Source organism: Dufourea novaeangliae, unplaced genomic scaffold (assembly GCF_001272555.1).
Source record: "Dufourea novaeangliae isolate 0120121106 unplaced genomic scaffold, ASM127255v1 scaffold60, whole genome shotgun sequence".
In the NCBI taxonomy this organism is placed as follows: Eukaryota; Metazoa; Arthropoda; class Insecta; order Hymenoptera; family Halictidae; genus Dufourea; species Dufourea novaeangliae.
This window is the reverse complement of record NW_015373935.1, coordinates 2,154,383-2,176,790: the sequence shown is the minus strand read 5'-3', so window position 1 is coordinate 2,176,790 and position 22,408 is coordinate 2,154,383. Positions and strand designations below refer to the sequence as shown.

The following is a 22,408-nucleotide window of genomic DNA, read 5'->3' as shown; positions in this document are numbered from 1 at the left end:
TTTTTTTTGCTTTTTCTTTCTCGTTAAATTAAAACTAATGCATTGCACCTACGCTCGACCCACTCGGATTGTATACTCTGTGCTCACTCACGGGGATGACATGTACCTTCTCGAGCCAATTCGGCTTCCGGTTAGGAAAAAAAAGGGCGTAGAAGAAAAGTCCCCTACCACTTAATAAATTTATTTCAAGCACTGAAATAAATGTTAAACCGAATGTTAATTTGGCATCAATTTCAGTAACTCCCAAAACTAGATTGTAGGAGGCCCTTCAACTACCTCACTTTTTCCCCTAGCAGAAGCCGAGTTTGCTCCTTGGTGTACACTCGCGAGCAAACTCGACTTCCGCTAGGGGAAAAAGTGACGTACGAGAAAGGCCTCCTGCCACATGATAAATTTATTTGAAGTACCGAAATAAATATTAAATTTTCCCTATCTCACTTTTTCCCCTAGCAGAAGCCGAGTTTGTTTGTTACGTATCGTCAGATTTTTCCCGTTGAATTAATTTTAATTTATGTACACGCGTATCTCTCACTATCAATTATTGCTCGTGAATCTACACCCTTATCGACGGGGGGTGTATCAGGCTTCACAGATCGTTTCGAATGTTTTAATGTCTGAATTCTGTTTTTCTGAAGATTGTTTCGATCGGTACAACCGAGTGTCCACGTCGACCTGCCCGATAAGATGGCGCCACCGCGCATTCGAGCACAAAATGGCGGCCACTCACGCCCGTTCGATCACACGCTCGCACACGCTACGCGGGGGGCTAAAAACTTACGTTTAAGAATCCGTTCACATCATTAAGATTGCACTTGCACATCGTGTTCTCGATAGCGAGAACCGAATCCACCCTCTGCTTCGTATTTATAACTATGTATATTTACACGCACACTCTGCTCGCACTGGTTATTGTACGTCGATCGAGATTTACAGTCCGTTTCGTGCGGTCTTGAACTCGCTTCCCGACTCTGGGGTTGTAACGTGCTCGTAACGTTGAAAATGATCGATCAGTCGAGGTGATCATTGTTCACGGACGGAGGTGATCGTCGGTTAGAAAGCATGTCACTTCGTTGGTGGATTGTTCATTGGATCGACGTCGAAACAACAGGAGTGGACACTTGAGCAATTTAATCGTCGCTCGTGTTAGGCACAGGAAAGTTTCGGTTAGCGTAACGAAATTCGGTGTGCATTAAACCAGGTATACTAGGGAAGGTCACGTCGATGCATAACAGGAACAGTGGACCAGGTACACTGAGAATGAACGTGACAAATTAGGGACAAAGAAACTGTTCAGAATGATTCCCTCTGGGAGACCATCGTTGCACTAATCCGATCCTTGAAGACTGTAATATAGCCACTCCTGTCAGTTCGTACCAATCCAACGATTCATATGTTCGTAGAGTTAATCCAGGTAGCTTCGATCAACTAGGCAGCGTTCAGACTGCTTAATCGATGGTTCGAGCAATTCAATTCTCACTGAACACAATTATTCACAGAAGACTATTTCACGTACTCGACAGAGCATCCTGAACGCAGGCCACAGTCCTCGAACTCGACAAAGATTCTAAATCCACATAAACATTCGCTAAACACAGATTGGCTCACTCTGACAAGGATGTCGTAACCGCGTCACTGGGACCAACACAGATGTCATTCACACGAGTCATCCGTCGCCTCTACCACTTCGATCTCCACTACCCAATTTCCCTCACAGTTCCGTCGGTCGCTAAACACTGACGAAGCATCGACGTAACATCGACTGGTAATCTTTATCGTCCTCTGACGCGGAGCTCGATTATCCTGGAACACTCGCGCACTTTCAGCAGGCACTGCTCGTCGCTCCAGTCCAGCTGGCATGGGTTCTCGGTCTCATGAACTCAGCTGAGCTGATAGTACTCTGGGGCGAAGTCGTTGGCCAGATTCGTGAGGAAATTGAAGTCCGACGAGCTGTTGCTGTTGTCTGCTGACGGGGGCGGGGCAGATGCGTGGACTGGGTCGTTGTAAAAATTCCCATAATTCCCGTACGAATCTCCATTACCCTCTGCCTGGCCCGTGCTACCTGGAGGGGTGATCACTGCTGCGGTTGCGGCGGCTATGGCCGTCGCGGTTGTCGTCATTCCAGGCGCTGGGAACGGGTCGGGCGACGAGACGTAGCTGTTGGGAATGTTGGACGCTTCGCCGCCCTGATGGACGTGTAGCTGACTGGTCGGCTCGTAGTAGGCGTTCGGGTGACACTTGTTACCTGTTCTATAATCACCAGAACTGGGATGCATAGGGGGCTGATGGGCCACGTAACCTTCCGCTGTGGGTTGCTGTTGGTGCTGTTGTTGTTGCTGGATGTCGTTGTAATAATGCTGCCCACTCTGCACGGAGACTGCCGCGTGTCCATGGGAGGTTAGGTTCTCGCTGGTCCCGTGGTAGTTCCCGCTGACAGGGTAACCGTAGTTGCCCGATGTCATGTAGCTCTCAGCGGTCTGATCGTGCTGAGAGTACCCTTGGCTGGGCCCGTAGGCGTTGCTACCTTGCATGCCCCGATGATACGAGGCGTGATAAGGTGGGCCAGCTTGAGGGTAGCCGTTGTACTCGCCACTGGTGTTACCGTACTGCGTCTGTTGCTGATGGAACTGCATGTTCGCGTTGTACATCGTCCTGGTTGTACTGCTGGTTGTACCACGAACGTGGTGGCTAACTCTGGAACCGAGTACCTGGTTCTGTCTCGCGTACAACGGGTGGACCTCGCCTGGATACGAAATCCTGGGCTGTTGATAGGTATCACGGGAGCAATAATTGTTCTGGGATTGGGTCTGTGGAGCGGCTGTTGGGACCGGCTGTCTATTGGGCACGCCGTTTCTGTAGTCAACGGTCGACGTCGAATGGTAGACACTCTGCTGTTGGAAGTGCGTTTGTTGGTTGTTTGGGATGTTTCTGGCGCCGTGGGGGGACATGGTTCCGGCGTTTGTAGATCCGTGCATCATAGGTGGCGCTACTGAGCTCGTTGAGGACGGAGAGCTCCTGGGTCTTTGCATGTAGGCTGCGTGGGTAGCTTGGATTCCTAGTGGACTGCCTTGTTGCAATTGCACGGACACGGGGGTGCCAGGCGTCGAAGACGGCGTTAGGCTTCTTGCGGAGTTCTGGCCAGGTAGAACAGGTGTACCAACGGTGGAATCGGGCATAGCCAATAGGACACCGTTGCTGTTCACCGAGCAGAGCTCCTTGGTGGTGGCCGACGGTGATTTTTTGCTAACAGAGATCTGTTTCCCAGGATTGGGACTCTTGTGTCCACTTTCCACTTTTACTCTGACGTCACTGGATAATTTTTTCGAACCGACACTTGGGGACGTCACCTCGCTGCCGTCTTGGGACCTCGAATCGTCGTCCGCTATCATCTTCTCGAACGAACTGGACACGCTGTTCGTGCTTCCGACGCTGCTCGCTCCGTTACTGTTTGCGTTGAATCCTGGATTGCTGTTGTTGTTGTTGTTCGTCACGCTAGGCGTGTTGTTGTTGTTGTTGTTGCTGCTGCTGCTTCGACGACCGGACGAACTGAGCTCCGTTACGTCGCCGGATAACGTGCTGCCTACATCGCTCACGCCGGATATATCACAGTTGTGGCAGCTCTTCTTCTCGTCGCCGTCGATCGCCAGCAGCTTGTCGCCCTTCGACTTCTCCATCCCGTCGGACGTCGAACCGTCCTTCTCGTCGCCGTCCTCTTTGCTCAACGTTTGCCGTTTGTGCTTCATACGACGGTTTTGGAACCATACCTTCACCTGGAATCAAAACGAATTTTCCTCTGGGTTATGCGCGTAATTGTTCTCTAAAATTGCCACACTTTGCTGGCGGCAGGATTTTTGTGATTTAGAATATACAACTTGAGGTGTTCTAAAAATATTTAGAAACTAGTACTTAACTTTTATTTGTGAAACTTTAGACATAGGAAGACTTTTCCCTATTTTTTGCTATTCTAGTTTTTATTTAAGGAAGACGTAGTACTACGTCATCCGACATCAAAGTGGTAATATTCGTGAAAAATTCTGATCCCTTTATCGACGGTATTTTTATTGGTCGTTAAAAAAATACAGAAGTGGGCTCTTTCTATTTTGGTGTAAGAAAATGCTTTTGCAAAGAAATTGGAAGTCGTTTATGTCGAAGAACGAAAATTTTTATAGAAGTTTTGTAAGATTATAAGAAGATCGCGTGGGTTTTGGAAAGAATCGGTGATGAATTTTTTACGATTCGACGTTGAATAGCTCGTAAGGGTGAGATATTATTGGACGTTGGGATATTCTCCGTTGTTCTCACCTGCCTTTCCGTGAGGTCCAGCGACGCGGCGATCTCTATTCTTCGCGGTCGGCAGAGGTATTTGTTGAAGTGGAACTCTTTCTCCAATTCCAGGAGCTGAGTGTTCGTGTAGGCCGTTCGTAGCCTCCTCGGCAGACCATTCTCTGGAAAATGAGAATTTTTTTCCCCGTTGAGAATACACTGCCAATTTGTTTTATTATAATAATTGGAATTTCCACGCCTAATCAATTAAAAATGGCGAAATACTTTCTTACGTTTTATTCGTTCTTCGAAACTCTTTATCCAGATAATGGATTTCCTCATTTCTGGTTTAAACACGTACCTAATATACAAACGCGCATACTTCATCGCAATTAATAACGTAGAAAATACAACATTCTCAAAGACTCACAAGGAAAGGCACGGAAGTGTCCCCCTCCGATTTTGATGAAACTTCGTATGTCTGTTAAACAGTCAAAAATAAGGAATACGTATTTTTTTTTATCGGCTGAGACGTGACTTTAAGGGGTGAAACCACCCCTCGAAGTTTCGACGCGAAAGTACTATCTTGAAAACCAGAGGAGATACATGAAAACTTCTAATGGACGAGGTTTGCAATTTTTTATGTAGAATAATATGGTGCTAACAAATTGTCCAAAATATAATTTGTTTATAACAAAAAAATTCGGATCGAAACTTCGAGGGGTGGTTTCGCCCCTTAAATTCCCGTGTCAGCCGATAAAAAAAAATACATATCCCTTATTTTTGACTGCTAAACAGACATACGAAGTTTCATAAATATTGGAGATGGACGCTTCCGTGCCTTCCCTTGTTAGAAGAGTCCACTAATCCAAGGTGAACTCCACCACTTCGCAATCTTCTCCATTACGTTTCATTAAACCAAAAACATTTAAATAACTGCACAACAACTTATGTAGCTTCATATTCCAATGTCTTGTGCAATGAACAGTCAAGAAAGTATTTTACGACACGTTACAATGTGTTCCTTGAGTCCACCAACGCGGCATCAATGTCACCGATCTGTCCCACCAGGGGGTTAACAACCTTCCATTCAGATTCCACGCAAAAAATCGACGGGAAAATTTCCCGCCAATAATACCGAGTCATTCTTCCCATCGATCGGCCTGTCGTCGAGCCTTGTTAAACCCCCCCTGACGAGACAAACCCGTCGACACACCAGGATTCACCGCGACAGGAGCACATTTCACGAAAGCAAACGCGGTCGTCGGTTTTTGCCCGATTACACCGGCCGAACAGTCGCTTAATTAATGATCATTTAGGCGATTCGAGGAGAGGAGGGATCTCCCGTGGTCCCGAACAATACAGCAGCCGAGAGAGGCCCCTTTACATCGCTGGGTGGGGGCCTGTTCCGACGATGTTCCGGCGAGTTGTGCTTGGCTCCTTAGAAACTTTCGGCCAAGTTCCCAGCCAGTGGTATTCCGTGTCGATGCGAAACATCTCGTAATTATTATCTGGTAAGAAACTTCGGCCGCGAGATAACGAGGGAAGTGTCGAAAGAGGAAGGGACACACCGGGGTTCACGACAGAGGGGTCCTGAAAGTAAGAACACGACGATATCTCGTCTGAGCGGTGATCTTTCTTGGGAACGGTGTGAACAATCGTTAGCAGAGTCATTGCCCAGGATGCTGAGTTATCCTTTTACAGATTTTCTGTCATCGATAATCGATATTTGTCCTGTGTCAATTTGGGGCCTTTTTGATCCTAAGAGGAGTTATTTTTTCTTGTATAGGTCAATTTACCTGAGGCTATGTGAGTTTTATTTTAAAGACTTGGTAAATTTAACTAGTGATCCCGTCACTATAATGATTTTGTACCATTTTTGCGTCAATTTGACACCGAGAGGATAAATTAAGTTAGGAAAATGAGGTACCGATGAGGGTTAAGTTTTTTGTTGGATACTACTGATCGTCATTTCAACGTACCTACAATAACTTTATCGACTTGAATGGAAAGTTAGATGAAGTAGATACACTTTTAGTCGTAAGTATTGGGACATTTATCGAATATGCAGTGTATGCATGAAATCGTTGAAAAAGTAAAACAAATATTGTTTAGGGAATATTAGTTTCTGAAAGCTTCATCTAACTCAACCTATGAATCTTGCATAAGCTAGCAGTTGTTCATATTAAACTATATAAGACAGTAGATCATCTTGAATGATTGCGTTCGAAAATAATATTTAAGAAATAGAAACCAGAGATGGGCAAACTCATTATCTAGATAAATAATTTCGAATAACGAATAAAAGACAAAAAAAGTATTTCGTCATTTTTAATTGTTTAAACGTGGCAATTTCAATTTTTATAATAAAATAATACTTCTTCATAAATGAATCGACATTTGTTGAACAATTATTTAATCTCATCGACTGTTTAAAGCTCAGAACGACACCCTTAGATACTGCTGCTTTTCACTGTGTACTATTCGAATAAAATTCTGCCCAACTCTGCTAGAAACTATTAGGGGTCCAATCGGACCCAAGCACGATTATTGTACGAAAATTAAAAACGTTCCCAGGGTTAAAGTTCAATGGCCAACGCTTATGCTACTATGAAGTAATAAAACCACCCGAAAATATATGAATTTTACAACAAAATAACATTTTCTTCGTACCAAGACCAGGTGTTTTAATACTTACTCGCGGTGTACGTCCGTCGGCGAGCATGTTATTAGTCGTCCGTAGTAATTACAAGGATTTTACACGGCGTCGGACACTCCGACGATATTTCAATCAAAGTCGCCGCTCGATACACGGCCAAGTGAATGTTTGAACGTCGAGCCGGAACCGGCGGTAAATGCAAAATCCAACCGAGAAACCGTCGTCGATATAGCAACCGGCCAATTAACTCCGCGGGTATCGTCGTGGATCGATTTTTCTCATTCTCGACCAGGATTCATGCGAACTCGACGGTTTCCCTCATTTTCCATCCATTGATGCGCCGATGACAAAACCCTCGTGACGGCCGCGAGTGAACGCTTTTGTGTTTATGCGAAATTGAATCGGCGAGACCGGCTCGCCTTGGACGCAAATGTCCACGCGATCACGATTCTCCGTGGCGACGGGGGATAATTGAATCGTTTGTTTTAACCGCCGCGTTTCGATTCTTCGTCTTCTTTCATCGTCGACTGTTGGAACGAACGGGGAAGTCTCGAATGGTTATGCAAGGTATTTTTATCGGTTCGTTCGACAGTAATTAATGAGACCGGACTTGCGGTATGGTAATGTAGGGATTCGTGGAATTTGACCGATACCAGTCACGCCATTTTTCGTTCTTTGTTCGATTATGAAGGTAATAGTGTACAGGGTGGATCGATAAGTAAATACCATCTGGAATATCATTCGATTTGTGGAAGTAAGAAAAATAGTTTCTTAATGAAAGTTGTCATGTGAATTGAATTTGATGCACTAGTTTTAAATTACATGTATTTTTCTTTGGAAGCTCTAACTTCATATATTCTCATACATTTTTAATTGAATTCGCGTTAGGTGAAGGCCAATCTAATACCTGGATATCATTCGCCAAACTATTTATCAATTGATCTTAATGAACCTCTTCGATAAAACTAGAATTCACTGGAATTTTTATGATATCTGGTAAAATGTTACCGTTCACTTCTTATTAGACAGACTATTAATTCAAATATTATTGTAGTATAAATAAACGTACTCGAGTCCACTACGGAGCATCATGACAAGACGACAATATTTTCAGCTCCCCATAAATTTGTTATTTACCCGAAGCCGAGCTTCTGTTTAGCTTCTGTTTACTCTGTTTTGATTGATTCCAGAGGGGTACCACTCCAGTCGTGGGAATAACGCCATTGCTCTTGTCGCATTCATCGAGGAATCACTGAACACACGAATCCCTATATGTAGGTGTTCTGCTTTCAAAAAAACCTCCATCAACCCTGTCGATTCTCGACGGAAACGGTACCTACATGTCCCTACAGAACAATCCAATCGACCAACGTTGCATTTTCCGGAGAATCGACCGATCGAAGCGTCACAACCGATTGTCCAGCACCTGGACGAGCTAATACGGTGTTCGCCAACTCGAAGGGATGATTACCTACCGCTACTCCGTTCTTTTTTTCTTCTCTCGAACGTGGCGTCGCGTCGTGTCGGACGGAAAAAAACTGCTGTGCGCCGTGACGCGATGGGAGGGCGAGGAGATAGAGAGGAGGGGTAGGTTCGTTTTCGAAGGGCTGAGATGCTAAACTACCCCATGGCGTGCAAGTGGATCCGAGGGTGGCACGAGGGGTGGTTTTCGTGGCCGGGATGAGTCGTCGTACGGGGTGAACGGAAAGGGGTGAGGGGGAAGAGGGGACGGAGAAAGAGACGTGGACGAGCTCGGGCAGATAAAAAAGAAGGACGAGCCGAAGGTGGAGGATGAAGGATGGGGTGGTTAAGGGATGGAGAGGGGGGATGACGGAGGAAGACGACAGATAGGGGGTGCAGCTAAAGTCTGCACGTGGAGTTTTCATAGAGTATGAGTGGACGAAGAGGGGGTTGTGGAAGTATCGCGTGAGTGACACTGCCCTTATCGATATTTCTATCTGGGGATTTGCCGAGAGAATCCGTCAATACATGCTATCGTATCGCTGGACAATATCGTGTCGAATCTTGGTAGGTTTGTTTTATATGTAAAACGGTTTGTGACTTCTTTAACTGTGGAACTAGTAAACCTGTCGAAATAACGGACTTCAAAATTCTGAGTTTGTAGTTTGGAAGATTGTAAGGTGCTCTTTGTAGGGATTCATGGTAGTTTTTCATTTATTACCGATTTCAGGGAGTTTATGCAATCGTAGAATATCCGATCGTCTAACATTTAATATAGTTTCGAAATGTTTATTCAGCTTTTTTTCTCATTTTTAATCTACTTACCCTTAGCAAGGTAAATACATTTTTGTTTGCGTTCTGTTTCGAGAAATTGATCCATAGAATTTTATATTTGCATAAACATCCTCAGTTCAGTCATGGTGAATCCTGGCGGATAAGCTGCGTTAGGATTTGATTTGTTAATGGCTTCGCTGTGATAACAAACAACGAATGTCAGTATTTAAAAAAACAGACAATACATACTGATGATCGTTTTCGATGACATAAAGTGAGATGGAAAAGTTACTCGCTCGTAAAGAAGGAAAAGCAAGGGGTTATCTAGACAAATGACGATCGCCTATTTGGTTCGTACGGATCGTTCCATCGATCGATCACGCGCAGTTAATCATCAAAATACAGAACGTAGATGGGATGAATACTAATACATGTTTTCCTTCATTCCTGGTATTTAAATGGATTCACATGGAAAACGTCCCTGACATTTAAAAACATTCTCGATCGAAGGGGTTAATGGGTTATACAATCTCACATGTCGATCACTAACTGAACGTAAGAGCAAAGTACAATTACGTCTATTTCGATGTCAAACGTGGTATACACTGTCGTTCATCAGTATTGTATTAGAACATCTGGTCTGAATGAAAGAAATATGATATTTTATAAAAATTATTTATTATGAAACTACTTCCATTACTTTATGTTAACGTAAGGTGTTGTTCATCGAGCTTTAATATCCTTTAAACAACATTTAATATTATTGGAATGTAAATCGACTTCACATCAAACTAGTGATAAATTCAATTTTTTTAGATGCTTGTCTTCCATCACTTTCATTATTACTGACACCGTTTTATTGAGGTTCATTAAAACCTTTCTAGTACTTCTTCACTCTGGCTCTGGAGTCCAGATATTTAATCAAGTCTGACGAGGTCTTCATTTAATTTGGAACTTAACATAAACCTTAACAAAACAAAGGAATTTCTGTTTTATGACAGTTTTCCTAAAATGGGCAAGGAAGTTTTATATTTACATAAACACTGTCTATTCACTACACTTCCCTCACATTCGAAAGTGTCGCAACACCTACGAACCACGGTGTATTCCCTAATAAATAATTTCCCAGCAAATCACTTCCACGTACATCCGAAAAACGGTATTCAATCTCTCAGTTCTCAAAAGACAGCACCCCCTCCGGAAAATAGAGACAGTCTCACGTCGTCGCGTTGACCCGAGAGCATTCGAAAAATCCGCGCCACGCGGCTGCCGCCTGTCAATTTACCCCCGCCGTTCAAAAGTCAAGGTCCTCCGGCCTATTAACGTGTCGTAACTCGGCGTTTACGTTTTCTGTATCCCCCCTCAGCCCCTTCCTTGTTCATCGTCGCAATAACGGAACGCTGCAGGTCTGGCCATAAATCATCTGGGCTCCTATGAAATTAGCTGGTTTCTCTCGCGCGGCGAATTCGCCGCTTCTGCGCTCGCGCGCACGGTCTCGCCGTTTTTTTTTTAATGAGAATTTATAGAAAGTTCAGGTGAAATCGAAACGGTCGAATAATTATTGAATATCACGACAGAGGGGTAAAATCGCTGAGTGGGGTATGGTGGGAAGAAAAGAGGAGGGTGGCGTGCTCGAAATTCAGCAAATCCGACGCGTGGGCTTTTCAGTGGATAAGGGTGGTTTATACGGGACGATGGGATGGGTTCGGGACGAGATGGAAGTATCGCGTGATTGACGCGGGCCTCATCAGCATTTCGTGCTCCCGATTGGCTGGACGGGCCTGTCAATCAGCCGATATTCCACGCCTATTGGTTCTGTCTCGTACCCCCGTGTTGTAGCCTGTCACCCCCATTTTAGCCGGAAGGGCTGGTGTTCGAGAGCGAAAGGGCGAGCGGGAAACCTGCCGGTTTGAATTTTTATAGTTCACTTGTTAGTGTGTGCTCTCAGTATTAGGCCGGTGCATATGAAATGGCGGTTTTATCGATTGGGTTGTTCGTTTCCAGTTCTGTATGGTGGAAGGTTGTTAACAATTTTGTGGGCGTTTGCGTGATAACAGTGGAACTATCAAACCCATCAGAATGACGGATTGTAGATTTTTTATTTTGTTATTACTGAAATTGTTGTAGTGTTTTTAGCGAAATTTGTGGTAACTTAATTCACTGTATATTTTATATTATACTATGTTAGAGTAAATTGGAGTATATATTTTGCTTTTATTATAGTGTATTGTACAAATTTATTTAATTTAGATTCAACGGTTGTAGTTCTAGTGTTGATTCCTGCTCCGTTTTTTCTTGGAAATGTATTCGGTTCAGTTGTAAATACATTCCACAGTTTATGTCGAAGCTGTATTCAATGGTAATTGGATAAGAATAATAATGAGAATGTTTGAATTAAATAATAATTCCTGTGATTAATAGGTATGAGAAATGTGTAATTGATTACTGTCTTGATGAAAGGTGAATTCAAACGGGGAAAATGGAAGTTACTTGTGACTCAACCTAATCGTTTGTTTCGACGGTGAAATTATTTAGCGAATGCATGTAAATTTGATGAAGATCTTTACGTGCATTTACATTTGCAAAATTTTCAGTTGAGCTCGTAGCGAAGTATCGTCAATTTTAATTTATGATTCTAATGAAGGATATTCTCTAACAAAGAAATACTTCAGTAAAGTGATTATAATTAACACTATATTTCAAATATCAATCTCAAGTTCAGGAATCAACTTTTAAAAATTCAGGTTTTTTATGAAGAAATGTAACAAAAAAGTAATGTTAAGAAGGTCATAATGGCCAAGTAAAAAGAACGAGTGCCACTGTTAAGTAGTTACAGGCTTTTGACATGGCTATAAATAAATATTAAGTTTGGTAGGTGTTAAAGGGTTGTTCATTCGTGTACCGAGAATGTGACGAAACGAATGTCTACGAAATGTTCATAAGAAACAGAAAGATGGTGTACCCGCTGAAAGGAGGGAAAGAAGGATAATGATGAAACGATGGACAAGTAATTCCCGATTTAAACTACCGAGGCGAAAGCCATTAACCTTTTGCACTCCGAGTGCCTTTTTCAGGCACCAGAAATGAATGACGATCTATGCTAAGCGTGTGTAATACGTTTTGTACACATGCGAGCAAACTGAAAGGCATTCTAAATTGTGAAGGCAAACAATAAAATAACCTTGGCCATCTTTTAATCGTTTCCCCCCTCCTTCGTGTAACTATAATACCCAGGGATTAGGTATGTGAATCACCGATGACCTAAGTGTTTTGAAAAAAATTGTCTGTATCAGAAATCTGTACACACAATATGTCACATTAATTATTTCCTTCGGCTGGTTACTTTTTTCACTCATCTTCTATTATTCTACATTTTCCTTTATTTTAAGACATCCTAAAGAAGACAGATATATTTTTAATTTTTTAAAATTTTACTCTCGAAGCACTTGATCGTTACTTAACTTTTTATATTTGTATCTTTCCGTGGAGTAACTAATCACTTTAGCAAATTGAACGGTTCAATTAATTAACATCAACACAGCGGATAAAATCTTATAAGAATATCAGAGTAGTTCGACAACCTAAAAATGAAAAAAAAACTTGAAACTTTGCAGGAATGTAGTTCAAATAACGCTGATAACGAAATCAATTTTTGTTCCGTTAACCAAACGGTCATAGGGGTGAAAGCACCCCCTCGAAGAAATTGTCAGTTCTCATATTATCCTGAATATTTACGAAACGGAATAAAGTTAAATTCATAGTTATACAATTCTCTAAGTCCTACAATTCGAGGGTAACAAATTTTCGAAAAACAATATTTTCCTTGAAAACAATGTATTCCCTTTTTTGGTGAGATTCAAATAGATAGCCCTCTAAAAGCCTAAAATGCTATCTATTTGAGTGTTCCAATCCATTGATTAGAACATCAGTGCATCGAGTGAAGATTCGAGTGTTCAGCTCCGACGATGCATACCCTAAAAGTCAATGAACAGCTAGTAAAGCTTCACCTTAACAAAATGAATATAGGAAAGCACAAACCAAGTGGATACAAGTTTCTACATAGTAACGTTATTTACAAATACATAACAGCAAAGTTTTCGAGACGATATTCGTAACGAGCATCGAAGAACTCAAACTTGTCAGGGCTTTCAACGTCCAAAACACAAACGGCGCTCCCCGCGAGTTGGTTCGTCCGTCGAGCCGAAATAGCGCCGAGGGAAGGGATTGTTGCTTCGTAGCCGTTCGGTTCTTTCACTCGGAACAAAAATATATCATCGTCGATAGCCGCGAGCCGCTCATTCTTGCTGCGAGCGGCCGCGGTGTGACGAACTGTCGGGCCGCGAGTCAGAACGAACAGCGCGGAGTGACGGCCCGACTACTGAAGCTACACACCGAAATAGAATCCGTATTTCCGAATATCTTGTGACGTGGCGACGACTATGACGCTGGGGGCCCTTGCTGGACAGCATAACGAGAACGCTTTGTGGGAAGAATTGGTTACTGTTCCACTTTTGGATAAAGGGTGGACCAATGAAATTGGGGATCAACTAGATGGCAGCGCACGGTTTTAGGGAAAAATTAGTTCCTATTGTTTCAGTCTTGGATAAATGGAGGACGAAGGAAATTGGTGGCTGGCTAGGTGCATGCTCTATGGTTTAGGAAAAAATTAGTATCGATTGTTTCATTTTTGGATAAAGGGAGGACGAAGGAAATTTGTGGCTGGCTAGGTGGCAGAGTATGTCCCATGGTTTGAGGGAGAATTGGTAATGTTTTTTGTTTGGATAAAGGAAGGTCGAATGAAATTGTGGGCTAGTTAAATGGCAGAGTGTGCTCCACGGTTTAGTGCACTTGTGACTCCTCGGATTAGAGCACGCAGATCCTTATTTCTTTTGCTTAAGACCTCGTTTTTAGTGGTCTGAGATAAAATGATATTATGGAATTTTGTTTAAAGAAAGCAAGGAAGATATAATAAAAGACTTCCTGGTAAACAATAAAGTATAGTGTTGTATATATTTCTGGTATTAACGCGGTTACGATTTTAGTCCAGTTTTCTAAAATTTTTCGCGATACAGATGTTCGCTGTCTGAATGATGAAATTAATGATTCGACGGATCGTACGCAGCTCCGTTGGTTTTCTATCTCGAAGAGAAACACGTCCTGTTATTTCGAAGTGAACGTGCGAAGCGACGGCCGACGGCCTCGTCGCGCTGCTGCGAGAAACGAAACTTTTACCGGCTCCGATGACTGACGAATCCGTTGCGTTCGACTAACAAGTCCACTGTTGTTTTAATAATGTTGCCCGGCCGCCAACGTTTTTCCGCGATTTTTTTCCCCCCAGTTGTGACTATTTTAAACACCCCCTTCTCGAGGTATCCATCTTGTAACATAGCGCTAACGACGATAGAGAAAAGAATACAGCACACAATAATAATTATAGGTCTGAATATTTCGAGGGCGTCCGTTGACCTTCCATTTTGTGTTCCAAGTTGTGTCGAAAATAATTTTCACGAAATAGAAGTATAATAAATACAGTGCACAGTGTAATAATAATAGGTCTGAATATTTCGGTGGAGTTGTTGACTTTACATTTTTTGTTCGAAGTGTGCTAAAAATAATTTTAACGAAACAGTGACCTGTGGCTAAAAATTGGTATAGAGAATTTGAATGGTTAGTATTTAATTATTGAAAAACAATGTATATTTTTTGTAGCTAAATGAACTAAAACCTTCAAATAAATCTCCTTCGGTTTAACCTAGATGGAACACCGGAGAAGGAACATATTTCCCAAGCCATTGATCATCAATCAGCATAGTGCTATCAATTCTGAACTAATTCTTCTAACGTGTAGCCGGAGCTCCAACTTCGTGTAATAGAAATCTTATGCGCTGTTAATAGCTTAGGGGGACCTAATAGGTCAATTCTGAACTAATTCTTCTAACGTGTAGCCGGAGCTCCAACTTCGTGTAATAGAAATCTTATCTATCGAATTAAAATTAAACCACTCTGAGAGCAAGCTTGCTACAGTGTTATTACTCGTAATGGTAATGGTCCGGTCGTCAAAATGTAATCGCAGCTTATCGAAGGTGCAGGGTTAGTGTACTTAACGATTATCCTCCATTTTCTCTTTCCGGGGTCTATGTATCGAACACAGCATTGCGTAACAGCTTCCTATAATATTGTGTGTAAAGTTTACCTGAGAATATCCTACATAATCGTCAGACCATTTTATAGAATTTAATTATTATATTTAGTAGATACGTTTGAGAAACTTCGACACTGAAGAAAGTGTTCATTCCACGTTTTTAACAAACCTGGACAACTTCAAGATCCAAAAGTGTCCAGAATCGCTCTAGAATCTAAAAGTTTGCTCAAAGTGATCAAAGGATTATCAATTTCTTCCGAAAGGACAATAATCCAAGCCTTACTGTACTTGCCCTGGCCGAAAGTAGATAATCATTGATTGCCAGTAGATCCTAAGCATTTTAATATTCAAAGTAATATTTATCTCACGTATCTCAAGAATACTAGACAATTCGCAGGTGCCATAGTGTCCAGAATCGCTCTAGGAGCTAGAAAGTTACTCAAAGTGATCAAAGGATTATCAATTTCTTCCGAAAGGACAATAATCCAAGCCTTACTGTACTTGCCCTGGCCGAAAGTAAATAATCATTGATTGCCAGTAGATTTTAAGAATTTTAATGTTCAAAGTAATACTTATCTCACGTATCTCAAGAATACTAGACAATTCGCAGGTGCCATAGTGTCCAGAATCGCTCTAGAATCTAGAAGGTTGCTCAAGATGATCAAAGGGTTATCAATTTCTTCCGAAAGGACAATAATCCGAGACTTACCACACTATATATGACCGAAAGTAGATAATCACTGATTGCCAGTATATTCTAAGAATTTTAATATTCAAAGAATTATTAATTTCACGTTTCTCGAGAAGACTAGACAATCTGTAGCGTTCAGAACCGCTCCAGAATCTAGAGTGGAGTTCGAGGTGATCGAAAGGTTATCGATTACCTTAGGACGGGCCGCGGCGTGACCGTTCTCTACCTGTTCCGAAACACGGAACCGGCTGTCCCCTCGTTTGTTTCGAACTCTCGTCACTCATTTTTCATACGTTTACGCCCGGGGAACGGGTCTGGGATGCCGACGATCTGAGAGAGAAGAGAAGAAAACCGGCGGCGTCGGCCAAGAGGGAGACGGATCCACGGACCTCTTGTTCGCGTCAGTCGATAGAAGCCGCTCTTTCCGTCCTTTGTTCTACCCCGCAAGTTTTCTTCCCGCGGGCCCGGACGCGCGGGGGAAACAAAAGACAAATTACAAAGACGGCCATCATGTGACCCTTCCCACCTGTCTATCGGGTACTGGCCGAACGAAGGCGACGAGGAGGAAGAATTCCGGGCGAAAATGCCCGTGATCGTGTGTAAAACCCAGTTCGTCTCGTTTTCTTCAAATCTGCCGAAAATTTCTGGGGGTTGAGAGTAATTTAATTGTATTTTTGTGAACTCTGGAAATTCATTTACCCGAATGTGACAACATTTTTAGAAGACTCTGAAGACCCTCAGTCAGGTTGCAAAGCTACAGTAACAGGAAGTGTCCAGAAAAATTGGAAGTCATCCTAGTGACGATCTAAAGAACACGTGGGCAATTTTAATAAAAGACAAATTATGAATCACAGGAGAATTATTTATCCGCACATGATTCTTCATTAACATTGCACTTTTGCATCCTATATTTTTACCTCTCCAAACCTGTAGGAGGAAGCATCCTCTGAACCCAACCAGTTTACAACAGCCTGTTTTGGGGTCACAGGTGATTCCCGGTGAATATCCTTTGATTGTTTTTTTCAACTCAGGAAAGAAGAAAAAGTCTGTAAGAACCCCATCGGGACGTCACTCGTCTGCCAACTAAGTTTCGCTAAACATTTGATATTTGTACCTATCTCAAAATTCAGATTTTCCATTATCTAAAAAACAACTTGTCAAAAATCAATAAAGAACACTTCACTTTCCTCCGAAAATTCGTCGTCCTCACTGTGACTTCGTAAAACAAGATGGCAACCTCATATTTGATACCCCAACGTGTTCATCGACTGGACGATTGGGTATGTAATTTGTATCGAATGTCCCGGAGAGTTGTTGGGGGTGTCCAGGGAACCGGAAGAAGAATCGTCGTGGGTTGATTACAGATTTACATCAAGGATGGAAACGGGGGAAGGGAAAGGAACAAAACTAAACATTCTATGAACCCTGTAGGGGTGCGGCGAACCGGAATAGCCGGCCACTGGAGGTTCCTCAATGCGCTCTGGTTTCGGGGGTTGCGGCCCGTACGAGCCTATAATCAATTAACGACGAGAGAAACAAGAACCGCGGTCATGGTCCACCGCAAAATATTTCCTGCGTTCCTGTTACAGTTCCAGAGGAACCCAATTGTTTCGCTCGATTGGCCTCTGTGCTTTGTGATACGGTACTCGATGAGAAACTACCACCCCCCAACCGTTCGATGCTTTTATCGAGCAGAAACGGTGCTGTGGATCGAAACAGGGGATGGGGAACTGGGTATTGGTTTCGAATGGAGGATGAAATGGCGGTATGACGATTGGTTGGAATGTTTGTTGATGGGTCCAGAAATTTTTGAGGCTCTAAAATCATACCACGATCGATTTAGATCCTGAATAATGACTATTTTCTACTAAGGGTTGTTTTTTGGCTCAGAAGTGCTTAATATTGGGCTGGATGGTACATAGAATGATCTTGAAGGGGGTTGTTTGTCCCGAAATTGAAACATCTTGTAGGCTCAGCAGGTCACTAATAACCAAGCAGAATAATCTTTTCATAACGATGAATTGGGATTGTTCTCTAATGTGAACACGGCTGACGTTGATAATAATTATGCTTTGCCATTGTATTATATTACTTGAGTAACATTTTTCATTTCGCAATCTACGTCTATCCCAGTCAACTCTATTTTCCTAACTTTACGCAAGATCTTACGACTCAATCTTGTATACATAGAAGACGTATAGTTCCGGTGATCCAGTAGATCCAGTTTTTTAATTAAATCAATGTTAATCAATGATCTACCAGGTACAGCAGTGTTCAAATTCTGCAACAGACAGTAGCTAACCTTAAATAGTATTAATAACTAATTAACAGTAAATTCGAACTAATTTTTTACATTCTTTGTTAACGATAAATGCACTCTGCCTGAGAGGACGATCAACATTTCTTTCCCTGACATAATAACTGAAAGAAACAATTCCGTTTTATTTCGGACCCTTTTGTCCCTCGTCTGGGCCCAGGACTGGCACCGTTCGAACTTTTTTTTTCCCCCTCCGCGTGGTCCATTCCGTCGAAAATGTCTCAGCCAACCGTGGATCGCCTCGAGTAATTCGAAATCGGCAGGAATCGGCCAGAACCGGTACAAAAAGGGGGAAGATCTCTCTCCTCGCGAAGCAAACCGCGAGCCGTCATTGGAAGCGGTTTCATTAAGGTCCCCCGGCCTTGGTTCGTTAGAGCGAGGGATTCAACCTACAACATACCACACGCGTGATGTCTCCGGAGCCGGTAATCCCTTATAAAATGTATGCAAGAACCGCGTAACGACAGGGTGCACCTTGTTATTACCGACTTCCTGCGCCTCCCATCGACCCTCGACTCCCCCCTTCCTTCTCGCGTGTCGTCCTGGTTGTTCGTATTTTTCGCGAGCCGTTTCTTCCGAGAATCCAAGCTCGCCGCATTAGCATAACTTCCCGTGGCTTCGTTTCTCGTTCGAGCGAGGCAACCCAGCGGTTCGCGTGCAAAAAGAACGCGAACGACTCGTAAGAGAAATCGCGAGCCAGAAAGGGGCGTGGGGGGGGGGGGGAGAGAAAGAAAACGGAGAGAAAGAGAGGCACGGTCGCCCCGAAGACGAAGAAACGAGCAGTAAGAGGGGGTGTGGAGAGAAACCAACCTGGGGATGGTTGTTAGGATCGAGAGGGAGTAAAACCGCGACGAAAAATTAATGAAAGGGTAGAGGAACGACGAAAAAATAAAAAAAAAAAAAAACAGCGACTGCGGTGGCGACGGCAACAGCGGCGGCGAAACTCGCGGAGATACGGCAACCGTGGCGCTGCAGCTGCCACGAACCGGCGGCCATGTTGGCCACATGCAACATGATTATGGTGGCCGCGAACCGGAGAGGAGAGGGCCCTTCGTGCAAGAAAATTGGTGTTGCACCGAAGAAAGAGGGAACCAACGACGTATGCGTGTGTGTATATGCGCGCGCTCGCTCGCCACACTGGCCGCCCGGAGTCCGAAGGCGTTGCCGCCGATGCAACCTGCAATCATCGGGGTGGAGCGAGCACCTTCGACCCGTGCGTTCATCCTCGAGAGGGTACCTCGAGGTTCTTTCTACCTTCGAGCTACCTTCTTGCGTCTCGGAGCGATTTCTTTCATTCGTTCCTTTTTTGCGATGTTGCGTGCACGACGTTTCGTCCTTTCCGTCTGTAGTTTCGCTGCGAGAGATGTACTTAGGGTGGGCTGGATATTGCTGATACGTTTTGGGAAGTGTTTGTTGAGATCGATTGTTCGAGGAAGATATGATTGTTCTAGTACGGAGTTGTCGAGATAAAAACTAGTGAACTTTTAGGGATTTTTGTGGATTTTTATATCGTCTTTGCTTCAGTTACCTTTTGGTTACAGCAATGACGAGGTATAGGAGTGGACATTTCATCTTATGGGAGTTGGTGGCCCACCTAAACTGGTGGTACCGACACCTTGACAAACCTACGATTTTAGCGACCTTTACGTTTTGGGAACAGTGAATCTGCGGTGGGTAGTGACACTAAAATGGAGATGGGGTACGTAAACCCAGAAAAATGAGCCGCAAAAATACATTGGATGAAATGTGTACTCTTATACCTCGTCTGTGGGTGCAGTATTTTTGGAGTCTTTCAGATGTACACGAACTATGCACTGATACGTTTTAGTTTTCTGATAATTTTGATGTTGACGTGGAGATTTGTTAGATCTGCTGGATGTGTATTTGATGAATTCTATGATGCCCAGCCATGGACGTAGCTAGGTTATCAGGGGGAGGGGCAAAAATATTAACACATCGACTGCCACAGTGAAAAAGGCTGTACGTAGCCAGACACACTTAATTTTGTTTTTAGTCATAAATCGTTCAAAAATGTATTCGTTTTGTTAATAGAGGCTGTTGGTCGTGTTTCAAATTATACTTCAATATTAAATATTACGCAAAAATTTTTTAACTCTGGGGGTGGGGCAAATTTCAATTTTTTTCTTGTAGGGTGGGGCAAAAGCCACTTTTTTCCGTCCAGAGAGGAGGGCAAATGCTCCCCTGCCCCCCTAGACTACGCCCATGTGCCCATCCCTACTTCTTTATTCTAAATGTGCTAGTAACGTTTTTTAATAGGTAATTGGAATGCTTGAATTATGTTTCCCTCACGTTGTCTGACATCTCTGATGTTGATGTCAAGACTCGTTAGATCTCCTAGATGTGTATTTAATGAATTCTGTAATGCAGATCCCTATTTCCTTACCGTAAACGCGCTGGTAACATTTTTGAAAAGGTATCTGGAATATTTTACTTTTTTCCTCTACCTGGTCTCTCATTAAATACATTACACGTCAAAAGAAGCTTTCGCTAATGTCAGTACGAACAGAAGTGGTAGTATGGGGTTCGATTTACAAGAAATAGATATTAATTTCTTCAGAATTAAAGGAACAGGGCAACAAATTTGAATCTTCCATGATTCATTTATAGAAACTAAAAATACAGGAAAATTTTAAAATAATACACAAAAATAAAATCGTACCAAAATATATTAACTTTCTTCAAACGATCGTGTACTCTGAAATGCATAAAATCCGTAATCTGTTCACAACATCCCCTTAGAAACCATCGAAGAGTCAAAATATCGCTGTAAGTTATAAAATAAGAACTTTATATATTCTAAAATGTTACAAACTATTAGTCCATTTCATCCCCAGAAGGGTTTACTCCATCCATAAAATAGTTTCCATTATTCTGCAGAAGCAAATCGATGCCACTCTTAAACTTCCACCATAAACCGAAGAATCATCAAAGATTAAACAGCAGCGACTCTAGAATTCCAATATATGAAACAGTATAAAGTATTACGAACGATCAAACGAAAAAACATACCCGAGCAACAGCCCCGCCATAACTCTTCCAGTCTGATGATAAACAGAAGCGGCACCGAGCTCGCGGTTCTTATAAAAATGTATGGGGGTCCCCGGTACCCGTGCTAATTACACCTAAGGGATTTATCGGTGTAGATCGCTGGTTTCAGCCAAGGGAACAGGGGCATGAGAGGGGGAGAAAAAAATGCACGCGTCAAGAAGGAGACCTGTACGTCCTCGTTTTGATTCATTGCCCGGCCGACTGGACGAAAATTACCGGTTGCACCGGCGGACTCCATTTTTCGATTCTATCGTAGTCCCCCCCCCCCTGTCACGATAACAAATCCGTGCGCGTGAGGCCCGCGACCGCTTACGTTACACGGTAGAAAAGAGAAACCCCGGCCGACTCACGCAACTATGCGCACGAAAACCGCGTGAACGCGGCCAGGGGACAGCTGTTGCTGTCGCGGTTTCGCCATTGCTCCAGAAATTATTATATATACGCCACTCGGGGGTCTAGATAAACGTCACGACGCGGCCAGGAGCTAATAATTCATCGTGGTTGGTTTTGATTCCTGGGTGTAGACGGTGGCGGAATCGTGAAAACGGTTTCACGGACTTCCACCATCGTGTGCACGCTTTCTGGGATTTAAATTTCGTGCTTCGACATTTTTGCCGTGTTTGTGGAGACGTTTATAGTCGGTGAAAACTCGATTGAAGGTTTACTGAATTGTTCGTGGCGTAGAATCTTCGGTACCATTTGCTGGGTTAGGTCTGCTCTGTGTACGTTTTTGAGGTTAGGATCTCACGGACTTCCACCATCGTGTGCACGCTTTCTGGGATTTAAATTTCGTGCTTCGACATTTTTGCCGTGTTTGTGGAGAAGTTTGTAGTCGGTGAAAACTCGATTGAAGGTTTACTGAATTGTTCGTGGCTTAGAGTCTTCGGTACCATTTCCTGGGTTAACTGTGCTCTGTGTACGTTTTTGAGGTTAGGATCTTTATTTCATAGGGGATCTGTTTGGGTTGGGGTAACTTTGTTCCAGAGTAAATGATCATTATCGATTTCGCAGCTCTTCTGCGGTTATTTTAGATTC

General features: G+C 43.1%; 1 protein-coding gene across 1 annotated transcript in view; it reads right to left on the bottom strand.

Annotated features, from left to right (window-relative positions):
* Window positions 1-1,877: 1,877 nt before the first annotated feature.
* LOC107185326 (homeotic protein proboscipedia) overlaps window positions 1,878-22,408 on the bottom strand; it is a 49,853-nt gene continuing 29,322 nt past the window's right edge. Inside the window, exons 2-3 of the mRNA XM_015572989.1 lie at window positions 4,300-4,442; window positions 1,878-3,767 (exon numbers count right to left, since the gene is read on the bottom strand). Coding sequence (XP_015428475.1) covers window positions 1,878-3,767; window positions 4,300-4,442 — 2,033 coding nt within the window. The remainder of the gene's footprint in view (window positions 3,768-4,299; window positions 4,443-22,408) is intronic.